This window comes from Natrix helvetica (genome assembly GCF_964273705.1).
Source record: "Natrix helvetica genome assembly, chromosome: 2".
NCBI classification, from domain to species: domain Eukaryota; kingdom Metazoa; phylum Chordata; class Lepidosauria; order Squamata; family Natricidae; genus Natrix; species Natrix helvetica.
In genome coordinates this window covers 137,456,489-137,471,834 of record NC_138552.1, presented here as the reverse complement: position 1 = coordinate 137,471,834, position 15,346 = coordinate 137,456,489, and the positions used below count along the sequence as shown (strand labels likewise).

At 45.0% G+C, this 15,346-nt stretch overlaps 1 protein-coding gene across 2 annotated transcripts in view; it reads right to left on the bottom strand.

Moving 5' to 3' along the window:
- The window catches only part of FGF18 (fibroblast growth factor 18), a 152,420-nt gene that overhangs the window by 75,135 nt on the left and 61,939 nt on the right, over positions 1-15,346 (bottom strand). For both annotated transcript variants that reach the window (XM_081944688.1, XM_081944689.1), the window contains one exon: positions 14,332-14,512. In XM_081944688.1, the coding sequence (XP_081800814.1) occupies positions 14,332-14,512 (181 nt within the window). The remainder of the gene's footprint in view (positions 1-14,331; positions 14,513-15,346) is intronic.

Genomic DNA, 15,346 nt, shown 5'->3' with positions numbered 1-15,346 from the left:
CTAATTCCTGCTGCTGCCCAGTTATTCCTCCCCAACTTCTTTGTAGCCAGTTTCAAAGAAAAACCCTGCCAAACACCCACACCACTGAAATGTGCTCAGAGAAATGGGGGTGAGGATTGTCACAGGGAGAACACCGGCTCAGACACAAACTTCCCTGCTTGTCCTTGTTCAGTTCTGGGTCCCCCCTGTGAAAGCACAGCTGCCACCACGAGTGATCGTTATTATGTTGAGGTCATCACTGCCCCCAGGCTAACTTTATGAAAATAAATGGTTGGGAAGATGTAGGATAGGGTAAAGAGGGGTGGGGGAGAGAGAAGGTCTTTTAAAAGTTATTTTGTCCTACTGCTACTCTGAAGGGAAGACGAGCGCAAGCAGAAATATTTGGCTTGAAAGAGAAAACTGCCATCCCTTCTGGTTCCACTAAATAAATTACAGATCAGTTCAGAGAGAGCTGTTTGGTGATCCAGAACTGCCAGGCTGCTTACGGACAGCTAACTCTTAGGAAGAAGTACTAATTTCTAAATAGTTTTCATTGAACTGATGCTTGCAGAAAAGGAGGCTTGTCTTTGGCTAACCAATCTCTTAGGCTCAGTATTACGTTCACGTGTTGATCTCTTCATTATGGCAATTTCTTTCTTTTTTTCTTAAGTATCTTATGCATTATGAATAGAAGGAAGAACTAATCTACTGCCCCTTCCTTTTATATCCCTTATTCTTTCTAAACTGGCAAACATGGAGGACATCTTGATAGTCTTCCTTCCAGGACATGGATTAATCCAGGGGCGATATTCAGCCAGTTCTATCCGGTTTGGGCAAACCGGTAGCAGTGGCGGCTGGAGGCTCCGCCCACCCGCCTGGACGTCATCATATCCCGTTTTTAACGCTTTGCGCATGAGGGTGCGCTCACATTTGTGAACCGGTAGTGAAGGTAAGTTGATTTCACCCCTGGATTAATCTCACAAACTCCATAATCAGGTTTGCTCAGTCACAGGCTTTCCAAAATGCTAAATCTTGGTAACAATCTACAATCTACAAGATCATTCAATCTACAAGCTCAATAAAGAGCTCAGACTTTCTTTTTCCATTTTACTTCTTGATTCAGTCCACAACATCTCTAGAATCCTCTTTTTTTTTACTATCTGAGCCTCCAAAAATTATGCACTGATCAATTCATAACAGTACCATTTTCTGCATTCCTCCACCCCCGAAAAATAGAAAGTATAATCTCTCAGACTTCCTTTATACATCTAAAATAATAAAGAAAATAAACACCAACTTCCAAAACCTACCTTGAAAAACCAGGCATTGCCCACTTAAATGTGGACATCCTACCCACGCTCCAAAATGTTGCCCATCCCTGTCTTCAGGGGCTACTATTAGTCACAGGAGATACTGCTGGGTTACGAGAACTGATGGACTGGCTCACTACGAGGCAACTTTATATGTTGAGAAATATTTCCATTATATAGAAGGATTTAGAAAGCTTTACCTAATCTTATTTGCATGCATGGTTGAAGAAACTTACTAGCAGAACTCTTCCTTTCTCGTTGCAACCCCTACTTAAATTACTTTTTCTAACACAGAGATTAGCCTCACAATATAAAATCACAGCATCAGCAGAATCAAGCTCCTGGGGGAGCGTTAACACATGCAACACCCCACCTGCAGCTTGTCGTGATTCTATCAAACCAGCCACAGTCTGCTGAACATGTAAGTCAGCTTTTGAAATCTACTTTTGTCTCATAAACTGAGAATGGGAAGTTTCAGAAACAATTTGACTGGCAAAACAAAAACAAAAAATAGTTATGGAGCATTAGAGGAATCTCCTCCAGGAACAAATACTCCAAAAAATATAAAGTCTCATACAAACACACACACACACACAGAGAGAGAGGGAGGGAGGGAGGGAGGGAGGGGGAGAGAGAGAGAGTAGTGTTGAGGGCACACTACATTTTTCTGGAGAAAGATCACCTCCTAAGAACTAAAAAGAGGAGAGGTTGGAATTCAAAATGGTAAAAATGAAATGCTGGGCAAACAGGAACAAAAATAAATGTAGCAATGATTAGCATAAGTGGTACTTATGAGAAAATTAGAAAATAATCTGAAATATAAAATAACTTCTTCTCCAGCAACATTGTATTGCTAACTAGGGCATACAAAACCTTTGCCAGACCAATTCTTGAATACAGCTCATCCGCCTGGACCCCACATTGTATATGGGAGATTAACATGATTGAGCAGGTTTAGAGGTATTTCAATAGTACTCCACTCCTTTACTAACAATAGAATTCCCTATGCCACCATACTTGAAATTTTGGGCTTGGACAATCTGGAACTGCGCCGCCTGCAGTCCAATCTAAAACTGTCTGCTACGTCTTGCCTCTCAACGACTTCTTCAGCTTCAACCACAATAATAGATGGGCAAACAATAGATACAAACTCAAGGTAAACCGCTTCAAACTTGATTGCAGAAAATATGACTTCAGCAACAGAGTGGTCAACGCCTGGAATGCTTTACCTGACTCTGTTGTTACAGCCTCAAACCCCTACAGCTTCAACCTTAAACTGTCTACCGTGGACCTCACCCTATTCTTAAGAGGTCCGTAAAGGGGGCATGCATAAGCACACCAGTGTGCCTACTGTCCCTGTCTTACTGTCCCCATTTATGTGTATTTATTTCCTTTGTTTATGTTTATGTTCATACCTATGCCTGTTATCTTGTACATGTTTGACAAGCAATAAAATAAACTGATAGCAATAGCACTTAGACTTATATACCACTTCATAATGCTTTACAGCCCTCTCTCTAAGTGGTTTACAGAGTCAGCCTATTGCCCCCAACAATCCGGGTCCTCATTTCACCAACCTCAGAAGGACAGAACGCTGAGTCAACCTTGAGCCAATGGTAGGATTATTAAAAGACATTTAGAAGTTAAAACTGAATATGATGCAAGGTTATAAAAGGCAAATAAGCTTTAAAGTTGACAAGCAGAAATACTGCAATCAGGACTCAGAAAGTCATATTGGTGAATCAGGTCAATAGCTCTGCTGGCTGGGGAATTCTGGGAGTTGAAGTCCACAAGTCTTAAAGTTGCCAAGTTTGGACACCCCTGTGATACAGGCACCACACTCTTCTGGCTCTAATGCAATTGAATGCCAGTCATTTACTCAGTGTTATTTTTAAACATTGGATTATTAATGTGTTCTAACATACATTGGGCTATATAAGTTTTGTACACACTTAGCTTTCTTCAGAATGTCAGGAAAGAGGCTTAAATAGTATCAGCGGTGGGCTTCAAAACTTTAGCAAGGGGTTCTCTGCCTGGTTGCTGGGTGGGTGTGGCCATGGTGGGCGTGGCCTAAACGGCCACCTGCACCACAGCGGGGGAGGGATTTTTGTTCTTCCTGGGCTCCGGAGGCTTCCTGGGCTCCTCGAACTTCCGGGAGGGTGAAAACAGCTTCCCCAGGTTCTAGAGGCCCGTTTCCAGCTTTCCTGAACTTCCAGAGGCCCATTTTTCACCCTCCCTGAGCCTCCATGCGCGGCCTGCACTTACCTGCATCCAAAACGGGCCATGTGGGGATTCCTGGGAGGGGTGGGGTGGGGTGGGCAGGGCCAGCCAGGAGTGGGATTTGACAGTTCTCCGAACTGCACAGAATCTTAACTAGATCTTTCCCATCTTTCCTAAAAAGAAGATGGACTAGGAACTCATAGCAATTTTTTCTGTTGGGGATGACTATCAATCTATGTCCCATCCAGTTATTCCAAGAGAAGAAAGAAGGAATCCTAACTTCTGTGTTGTGGCTGTATTGTCCACTAGCTGCTGTTAAGATCATCCTTCTCTAATCTGGTATCTTAAGTTGATCAGAATTGATAGTTGAAGTCCATTGCATCTGGCAAGTACTAGATATATTCTATAGTGATGGGGAAATGTCTTGGACTAATCCTGTTAGATTCGGGCAACGAGAGAACAGACTCCGGACACGTAGTGACTTAACAGCTCTTTATTAGTAGTAGTAGTGATCCAGCTTGATCTGTGGTCTGAGGGTTCCCCTTTTATAGGGATCGGGTACGCCTCTCGACCAATCAGAGCGATACCTGTTTCCCGCCGTAGCGGCGGACCAGAGAGGAGACTTGCCGTGATATATGTTAATATCTAACACCCCTCCCCTCTTAGATGGAGCATTCCGGTTAGTTACATAGTCTTTCAAATAAGTGGGTGTTTGTCTCACCCGGGTGGAACGCCATAGTTCGGGTTGAACGGGAGTGGTTGCAGGATCGGTTTCGCCTGTTCCTTCAGCTTCGCATTCGGGGGTCTTCAGGCTTTCATCGCTTTGGCGCAGTTCTGGTTCGCGTTCGACCGCTGGTTCTATCCTGGGCTCAATGGTGTCGTGTTCTTCCGTGTTTGGGCTCTCGGATGGCTGACTTTGTGCTGGCATATAGTTTTCGCTCTCAGCTCGTAGGTTTGAGTGTGCCAGGCGACCCCGTAGTTGATCTATGTGCCTTTTCCACTTCCGTCCATCTTCCAGTTCCAGCAAATATGAACGTGGACCCGTGATGCCGATTACCTTTGCCGGCATCCACAATGTTCCCCCTGAATAGTTGTGGGCGTATACTGAATCCCCTATGCTAAAATTCTGAATTTTGCTTGTAGAGTCTGGGGGCGATGTGGCAGAGTAATTTGGGTGAAGACGGTCCAGGTGAGACCGTAGACGGCGGCCCATGAGTAGTTCAGTGGGGCTCCTACCCGTCGTTGCGCTGGGGGTAATATGCTGAATTAAGAGGTAATGATCAATGCGTGTTTGCCAATCACCTGGACCCATCCTAGCGAGGGCCTCCTTTGCAGATCGCACTATTCTCTCCGCCTGTCCGTTTGATGCCGGATGGAATGGCGCGACGAGGGCATGCCGAATTCCCTGACCTGCTAAATACGTTTCAAATTGCATGGCCGTGAACTGGGGCCCGTTATCGGAAACCAGGAGGTCGGGCAGGCCATGAGTGGCGAAAAGTCGCCGTAGCACCTTAATGACTGCCTCTGCCGTGGTTGAAGTCATTAGGACTACTTCTAGCCATTTGGAGTATGCATCCACAACTATAAGAAAGGTCTGACCTTGGATTGGCCCTGCGAAATCGATGTGTATTCGCGACCAGGGTGCTTTAGGCTTCTCCCATTCGGTGGCGGGTGCTTCAGGGGGTGCTGGTCTAGATTCTTGGCACGGATCACAAGTGGCCACCCATTCCTCTATCTCTTTGTCCATGTTTGGCCACCAAATGTAACTTCTTGCTAACGCCTTCATTCTAACGATCCCCGGATGCCCAACATGTAACGCTTCTAACACATTTCTTCGTAACGCATAAGGAATAACAACTCGATCCCCCCACAATAAACAACCTTGTAACACTGAAAGTTCATCCCGTTTTGTCCAAAACAGTTAGAATTCCGGGCCCACGTTTCCCTTCGGCCACCCCGTCCAAACCCAGGTTTGAACTTGCTTTATTACATTGTCCCTAGAAGAGAATCTGGCAACGTTGCAGGAAGAAACCGGTCCTGAGTCCAAACAGTCAATTAACAGAACCGGTACTTCGGGAGTGGGGTCTGGCAAAAGATCCGGGAGTGGGCAATGGCTGAGTGCGTCTGCATGTCCTAGAGTGGAGCCCGGTCGATATATCAGCTTGTATGAGTACGCAGCCAGGAAAACAGTCCACCTGGTCATGCGTGGAGAAAGGGAGACTGGTGTGGGGCGGTTTCCCCCCAAAAGTCCCAACAGCGGTTTATGATCTGTAATTAGTTTGAAATTGCGGCCGTAGAGGTATTCGTGGAAACGTTTAACTCCAGCCACAGCAGCTAACGCTTCCCTGTCCATCTGGCTGTAATTCCTCTCGGCCGACGAAAGAGTCCTGGAGTAGAAAGCGATGGGTGCTTCGTTCCCATTTGGCATCCTGTGGCTGAGGACTGCGACGACGCCGAATGGGGATGCATCGCAGGTTAATACCAGTGGTAGCGTCTGGCTGTATTGCACTAGCAGTGAGTCGGTGGTGAGCAGGAGTTTGACTGCGGCAAAAGCTGCTGCTTCGGATCGTCCCCATCTCCATGTTGCTTTCTTTTGGAGTAGTCGATGTAATGGCTCAGCAACGGTCGCCTTCTGTCTCAGAAAAACGCTGTAGAAGTTAAGTAGTCCGAGGAAGGCCTGCAACTCGGTCTGATTTCGTGGTGTGGGGGCGTCCTGGATCGCCTTAATTTTCTTTGAAGTGGGGTGTATTCCCTGACCATCGATTCTATATCCCAGGAATTCTACGCTAGGCACGTTAATTTGGCATTTCTCTTTTTTGAAGCGGAGACCCTTCTCTCTGATTCTGGCCAAAACAGTTCTGACTCTTTTTAATAGTTGCTCCTCGTTTGCAGCGGACACCAAGATGTCGTCGAAATAGGGGACGACTCCCGGTATCCCTTGCAAAAGCCGTTCCATGACGCTCTGGAACAGACCTGGGGCAATACTCACACCGAATTGTAACCGGTTGCATTTAAATGCTCCTCTGTGCGTCACTATAGTTTGGGCCTCCGCTGTGGCGCTATCCACGGGCAATTGCTGGTAAGCTTGTGCCATGTCTAGTTTAGCAAATATCTTTCCTGGCCCCAACGAGTGCAATAAGTGTTGCACTACTGGCACAGGATATGCGCTTTGTTGTAGCGCGACATTAATTGTGCATTTATAGTCCGCGCAGATGCGGACTGACCCGTCTGGTTTGACTGGGGTCACAATGGGAGTTTCCCAGCACGCGTGATCCACCGGCTCAAGGATTCCTTGCTCTACTAATTTATCGATCTCTTTATCAATTTTTGGGCGGAGTGCAAAAGGCACTCGTCTCGGTTTAAGTCGGATTGGCGCCACTTTTGGGTCTAAATTGAATGAGATAGGTTTACCCACATACTTACCAAGAACGGGGCTGAACACATCCTCGAACTCCTTAAAAATTTGTTCAGCGCTGCTGTTCTCAACGGCGTTGATCCCGGTGACTTCTAACCCCAGGGCTTCAAACCAGTCTAGTCCTAGAAGGTTCTGTAACGGCGCGCTGGCGATGGTCACGGGCAGCTGGGCTACGATGTCCTTGAAACGAATTTGGAACGTGCCTTGGCCCACGATGGGGACTCGGTTCCCCTGGTAGTCTCGTAGCAGGATGTCTGGTGCACGTAGTTGGCTCTTTTTGAGGCTAGGGATAGCCTTTTTCATGGAGGCCCATGAAATGATCGTCAGGGACGATCCTGTGTCAACTTCCAGCTCGCAAGGAGAGCCCTCCAAGAGGACTGTGACTTTCAGCTTTTTAGGCTGCTTGGTGCGGACCTGACTTATTGTGGTGAGATAGGTTCGCAATTCCTCTCTCTGGGTCAACTCTATCTCTGCATCGGTATCCTGGCAATACTCTCGTTGAGCGTCCTGGTAGAACGCTCTCTCAGCTCTTTGTGTGTAATCTCTCTGGGAATACGCCCTTTCAGCTCTTTGGGAATTGTCTCTCTGGGTAAACTCTCGTGTATTTCTCTCTGGGCGCCCTTTTTGATTTCGCCAAGCTCCTGGGTTGGACTTCTGTTGGCGGTACATTGGAGGCTGCCTTGAGGAGGCAGGGACTTTGCTCCTGCACACTCGTGCGATGTGCCCAAGTTTGTTGCAGTGTGAACAAACAACGTTCCTGAACCGACAGGTAGACCGGGGGTGGTTCCCTCCGCAGCTTGCGCAGGGTGGCAAACGGAATCCGGGTCTCCCCCCAGGCCTCATGTGACTGCTCCGCATCAGGTGACTGTCCTCGAACTCGGGATCCTCATAGTCGGGGTTGGTGTCCTCGTAGTGGACTCTGGTGTGTCTGGGTGCTGGCTGGCTTACGTTGAATCCGCGTTGTATGGTTTCCGATGATTTCTCCGCTGACTCGGATGCCCTTGCTTCGTTTAGCGCTATTTGTAGGGTTAAATTTGGGTTTGCCAACAGCCTTTTTTGTAGCGAAATGTCCCTTAACCCACAGATAAATCTTGCCAGGATATGCTCGTCCAGATCCCTGAACTCGCAGTGAGTTGCTGCTTTACGTAGGGCTGCAACATATTGGTTGATTGATTCTCCCGCCTTCTGGTTCTGCGTGTTGAATTCCTGGCGGCAAACGTGGCGGGAAGGTTTTGGCGCGTAATGAGTCTGTAGAGTCTGTTGCAGCACCGTCCATGATACCGCTTGTATCGGAGTAGGCGCTGAGAGGTCTCTGGCCGTGTTGAAAACTTCTCGCCCACAGTAGCCAAGGAAGATGTTTTTCTTTCGGGTATCGGTTATCCCCGTGTATTCGTTCGCTTCGAGAAAACACTCGAAACGAATCATGAAAGCCTCCCATTCGTCGTTCGTCGGGTCGAATGGAGCGGGGGGAGTGTGCATCGCCATCTTCTCTTCGTTTGAATTTGCCGCGCTGCGGTGTCCTGAGATGGCTGCCAGAATTTCTGCCGAATTCCTGGGCTGGATCGAATCCTGAGATTCTGAAGTAGCTTTCTTCGTCCTATCTGTCTCTCGATCCCACCTTCGTCGCCAATGTTGGATTCGGGCAACGAGAGAACAGACTGCGGACACGTAGTGACTTATAAGCTCTTTATTAGTAGTAGTAGTGATCCAGCTTGCTCTGTGGTCTGAGGGTTCCCCTTTTATAGGGATCGGGTATGCCTCTCGACCAATCAGAGCGATACCTGTTTCCCGCCATAGCGGCGGACCAGAGAGGAGACTTGCTGCGATATATGTTAATATCTAACAAATCCTATCAGTGCTTTTTTTCAAAAAAAAAAATTGGACTTGGTTTTTTCCTTGAAGACGTTTTGCTTCTCATCCAAAAAGCTTATTTTGAAAAAAGCACTTTTGGAACTGAAGAAGCTTCTTGGATGAGAAGCAAAAGGTCTTCCAAGGGGGGGAAAAAACAGTCCAGTTTGCTTTTTTGAAAAAGAACAACAACACTTGAGACAACCATGACCTGGATGACTGAGAACCTCCATAGATGTCTTGCACTAATGCTCAAAAAAGATGAATTTAAAATTCTGCTATTCCCCAGCAAGATATGGGGGGAGAAAACCCTGAGAGCTAGGAAACCATACATTCTATTCCACATAACAGCAAAAACCATCATTTAGCACCTAAGTGTTCAGTTAAGAAGCCAATTAGTTATAATATCTGAGTACAAGTACTTCATAGAAAACTGCCTTGCACTACCTTAGTAAACTGGCCCATCAGCTTCAGTATTGTTTACTGTAACTAGATATACTGAGAGTAAACCAGAGATCTCCTGCATGCAAAACATATGCTCCCTTCTGAGCTACAGCTTGGATCTGATCAAACACATTATCCAGAATTCCAAATCAGTCAATTTCACCTCTGCATTCTGTCCTATATTATGTGAATGTCACCTCTCTATAATTTATCATTTGCCCCTTGTTTTTGCTCTCAGGAAACCATTCAAATCCAGAGTTCGGCTGTGCATAGCACAATGCTGCCTGGCACGCAGGAAACATTAACATTACCTTTCAACATACCAGGCAAGTCCCATACTTTGAAATAGAATCTCCCAGCCATGAAACACAAATAAAGCCTTTTTCTACCCCAAGCAAGACCAGCCCTGTAAATGAACTGCACACAAAGAGAGAACAAACAGTATAGAATGTCCTCTTGCTTTTGTGTGCTGAAAATCCAGTGTTTCAGCTTACATGCGGCTGCCTCTCCTATCTATTCCATCAGTGTGAGATACCATGTAATGTGAATCTTTTACCTTCCATTTCCCACCCTTTTCCTTTTTAAAAGTCAGTGTGTGCAAGAGAATTAGTCAACCACTTCACATTGTTATAGTCAAGTGGGAAAAGCATTGTACAGAATTGCAAGATTTAAATCTAGTTGATGAATAGGCAGCTACTTTTTAAGTAACCTGTCCAGACGTAATCCCTTCTCTCCATTCTCCATGATCTAAAAGCACTTCAGGAATACTCAGCATCTCACCACTATGAAATATTTGGAGAATCTTTCACATTATCAGTCTAGACATAGCCTGATTAATAACCAATTAAATGGATCCTAGTTTTAAAGCTATCTATCAAAATGATTACACTACTCAGTTCAATATATTGTTGTAATGTTTTCTGTTTAGAATTCAGAATCAAATCTACAACAAAGATGTTCCATGTCCGGCTGATGGCAAAAGATTTTTTTAATGTTTCTAAATAAATCCTAATCGTTTAAGTGTAGCATCATTTTTTAAATGTTGAACTTACTCAACTCAAGATCAAACTCTCACAAAAATTATGAGTACTTTATTTTTTTTTCAGTGTAAAGGACCACACTATAATAAATCCTCCACTCCGTTTTACTCCTACAGCCTACCATATTTGAATTATGTCAGTTCTGTTTTTTAAAATGTGACAAATACCTTATGTATGTCATTGGAGGCATGGATTTTTGAATATCAATTTTGGCTTCAGTTAAAATCAGCATCCTCTACATCAGGCCAAGTGAAATAGAGCTGTTTTCCTAGCCATGTTTTCTATCAGCCCCCAATCTGAAACCTAAACAGTATGCAGACCTACCCCAATTTCAGTTTGAACGGAATTCAAGTAGACAATCTTAAATGTTTTGCTAGGGGAAACGATGGCACAGTGACTTAATGGCATTGGAACTGCTGGCCAGAAATGTTCTGCATTCCAGCAGTTCGAGCCCAGTTTCATGAGATGGTGTGAGCTCCTGTCACTCGATCCCTAGTTCCTGCCCATTCAGTAGTTTGAAAGTATGCAATGTTGTGAATAGATAAATAGGTACCACTTCAGTGGGGGGGGGGGAAACTAGCTGTATTTGCATGTGTGGAAAATGGAAGCTGGCATTGGTCCTGACCAGACACGAGGCATCATGACATGAGGCAAGCCAAGGCAAGGTCAATGGAGGAGGCCAGAAGAGGCAGCAACCCAATCACCACTAGTTAATTGGTGTGAAGCTAGTACAGACACATAAGCATTGAACAGAATAAGTTAGCAATCTAGGGCTGTCAGGACTGTATTGTGTCCAGCATGTATAGATTTCCTTGACATACATCCTATATAAATACCGTATTTTTCAGAGTATAAGATGCACCTTTTTGCCCCCCCCCCCAAAAAAAGAGGGTGAAAATCTGGGTGCATCTTATACACTGAATGCAGCATTTTTAGCCTCCCAAATCCCGTCAACAAAATGGGCATGCAGATGGTTTGGGAGGCCCTCAAAGTGTTCCTGGGGACTGGGGAGGGAAAAAATGAGCAGAAAATAGACTGCTTTTGCTCACCACCACCCCACAAGCCCCCAGGAGCACTCTACAAGCCTCCTAAAGGCTATGCATGCCCTTTTTTAGGCAAAAAACGGGACTGTTTTCACAAAAAATGGGCCGTTTTTTGCTCATTTTTGCCCTCCCTCCCCAGCCCCCTGGAGCACTTTGCAGACCTCTCAAACTCTCTGCATGCCCCGTTTTTCACAAAAAATGAGGTGTGCAGAGGGTTTGGGAGGTCTGCAGAGTGCACAAACCTTTTTTAAAAATTTGCTTCTTACCTTGGTGTGTCTTATACTCCGGTGTGTCTTACATTCCAAAAAATATGGTCAGTACATGTTTTGCTAGAGCAGCAAGCATAAACCCTCAGTCTTTTCTCGCTTGTTCATTCTTCTTCCAAACACTAAAAAATGAGCAACTGCGCCATAGCAAGTCCACATTTTCTAAAATTTTCCTGAACATTCAGAGCTGCAGGATCACCTGGAGAATTTTCTACAGGCCAGAATTTTCAGGCCTCTATTGACAAAATGCAGAGTCGCAGAAAAACTCTTGAACTTGAGGGTAAAAGGTAACTAAGATTAATATGCTATACCAATGCAGCCAATGGATTTGAAAATGACCTAGTGAAGTACAGTATGGACCCCATGTATCATCTTATCTGTTTGAACTAAAATAGTACTACCCTATGCCAGCAGTATGCTACCATATCTCAACTAGATAATCTTAGGGGCTCAGGAGATAGATAATCTTAGGGGCTCAGGAGACTCAGGAGGCATAGATTGCCCAGCCCTGCCATATAGACATAGGTGCAGGTAGTCCTCGAATTACGTCCACAATTGAGCCCAAAATCTCTGTTGCTAAGTGAGACATTTGTTAAGTGGGTTTTGCTCCATTTTATGACTTTTCCTGCCTCAGTTGTTAAGTGAATCCCTGCAGTTGTTAAGTTAGTAACTCGGTTGTGAAGTGAATCTAGCTTCCCCATTGACTTTGCTTATAGGAAGGTCATAAAAAGTGATCACACGACCTTGGGACACAGCAACAGTCACAAATAGGAGTCAGTTGCCAAGTAGCCAAGTTTTGATCACATGATCACAGGGATGCTGCAAAGGTCGTAACTGCAAAAAACGGTCATAAGTCCCTTTTTTCAGTGCCCTTGTAACTTGGAGCAGTCACTAAATGAACTGTTGTAAGTCGAGGACTACCTGTATAACACAAAATTTTGCCCACACCCCTACCATATACACATATGTATACATATATGTATGACACAAAATTTGTATAACACAAAATATAGTTGGGTCCTAAATCTATCCTACATCCGTGATGCCTTAGTAATTATCATGCAGCAGAGAAATGGTTTTGTGTGCAATCTAGAATATTACCATTCCCAAGGTGCCTCTTTGACTAAGCTGAACTACTTCAGTGCCTTGATGTATATCACTCAGCTGAGAGCAATGAAAGACACTGGGCAACAAGCTCGGGAGTTGGTCCACTTATCTTTAATTTGCAAAGTTAGGAACCAATACAGGTGGTCATTGCTTAACGATTAGTCACTTAACAACCAACAAGTTGTGAAAGATTGCAAAAAAGCTATTTATGATACATCCCCAAAGTTATGACTACCCACATTCTTGTGGTCACATGACTGAATTTTGGGTTTTTGGCAACCAGCTTGTATTTATGGCCAGTTGCAGCATCCTGCAAATTCATGATCACAATTTGTAACTTTTTTGATGTTTTCTACTACAGCTGCAACCATGGTGACTCACTTAACAGCCATCATACAAATGGTTGCAAAATCAAGCCAGGTCATATACCTGCTTAATGGCTGCAACAACTTAACAACCAGTATTCTGGTCTCAATTGTAGTAATAAGTCAAGGACTACCTGTAGAACAGGAAGAATAGGTTAACATTTTTGAGTTCTAATTTTCTGAGTTGAAAATCTATTCATAATAGATGGACCCGGCAAGACATCAAAGTAAACATTACTGTATTTTATTCATCTCTGCCTCGTATCCCACTGGAACTAAAGGGATGAATCTGGTCTCTCTTTTTTTCCTTCCGTTTTTCAACAACCAATCATGAATAATAGATGGACTTTTACTATGAACTTCTTCTACCATACCATTTTCTTATGTTAGAAATTTGGGGGGCATGCTGTTCCAATGGAGAATCTGAGAAGTTGAAAGACAATGACCAGCAAGTGGTGATTTTCCCATTCACCCCAAATTTAGGTAGGTTGAAACAAGTAGTGCCATCTACTCAGAACAGTCATGGAAGAGCTACTTCCAGATCAGATGCTTGTTTTCCAAAAGATGATCCTTTGTTTAACCCCTTTTAGTTAGTCACAAAGTTCCCTAGAGGACTTTCAATGAACGAGCCTCTCATTTACTATCGTTTACTCCATAGTATTATCATGAGGAATTCTTTTTACAAAAGGAAAGACAATTCCTTTCAGAAAAGAATAACAGTTAAAAAAAAAAAACCTAAGAAATATAGTGAAAAGTATAATAACCATTATTGGAATTACCTAGACCATTTAAGCAACGAATAAGGCAAAATCATTTTCTGGTCCTCTCATTTTGGTACTGGGTCACTGTATGTCCATTGTCTTGGCTTATTTTATTCAAGTTTGACCAATCAGAGAAGCCGATGGCCTGTGATGGGGAACCTATGGTAGGCGTGCCAGAAGTGGCATGGAGAGCCCTCTCCGTGGGCGGGCACGCCGTTGCCAGCTGTTCTTCTGGTTTCCAGCACACATGGTTTCCAGCTGGTCTTTGCGGGCGCAGGAGCACCAGAAAACGGCTTGGAAATGGCCTGAAAAAAGCCCCCAAAAATCCAGGCCATTTCCAGGCTGTTTTGGGCCAAAAAAACAGCATGAAATGGCCAGAAAACAGGCATGTGTGCACCAGCCAGGTGGTCTTTAAGTTTTCGTTGCTCTGACGCATGCACATGCGTTCCAGTTTGGGCACTCGGTGCCGAAAAGGTTCGCCATCACTGCTTTAGGCACACCAAAGAATAGCAGATAAAAGCAAATTCTCTTACCATATTTGTCTCCATCTTCTCCTTTGGCACTAATCCGCCTTCCCAGCACCTGGATATGCTTCCCACTGGTTCTGCTGTAGAGCTGATAAAGTCTGAGCTGCTTCCTGCTGACCTCGTCTCTTGCTCGCGTCTGATTTTCCACATGTATCCGAAAATCCACATTTTCTTCAGCAACAAACATCTAGTTTTCAAAACAAGAAGAAGAAGAAACAAACCATAAAGGACGATGCCATTTTTAACGTGCAGATGCCGAGTAGCACAGTCGGCATTTTGTCTAACCAACGTTCAGAAGCTCGTAGACATTAAGGTTGGTACTGGCTATTGGAATCTGCAAGAGCTAAAGCTGATTTGACTTATTTCGAGAAGGACTGGCTACAATTGTGGGAATATCCTTGAGAAAGAACAGTTGCAGTTAGGGCAGTGTCGGCTCACCTTTTCAGCACCAAGTGCGGAAACGGGAGTGCGCGCAGACCCGTGTTCGCCACAAACCAGAAGAGCAGCCGCCCGGTGCGCATGTGCCCGCCGGGTGCCTGCTCTTCCCATTTCCAGTGCGCACATGCACGCCAACCACTTGGTCTTCTGGTTTCTGGCATGCGTACATGCATGCATGCAAAGACCAGCTGGCCAGTGCACATGTGCATGACAGAAACCAGAAGAGCAGCCGCCTGGCACGTGCATGTGTGCCAAGCAGCTGCTCTTCCGGTTTCCGGCACTCCCACGTATGTGAACACCAGCTGGCCGGTGCACCAGAACCCGGAAGAGCAATGGGTGACGGCTCATGTGCCCGGAGAGATGGCTCTGCATAGTTTCGCCATCGGAGCTAGGGTAACAGTCAGATAAGAGACATCCCAGTCCACAGAAGGAATGGGAGTGGAGAAAGAATTTTCCAAGTTCTCTGGAAAGTAAAGGCAGGAAATAGGAGAAGTATCTTCAGAGTTGCAATATTTTGTATTGATAACCTAACTAAGGGTAGTGTTGATAGTTGTGGTTTTGGTTTCTTCTCTGGACTACCTTG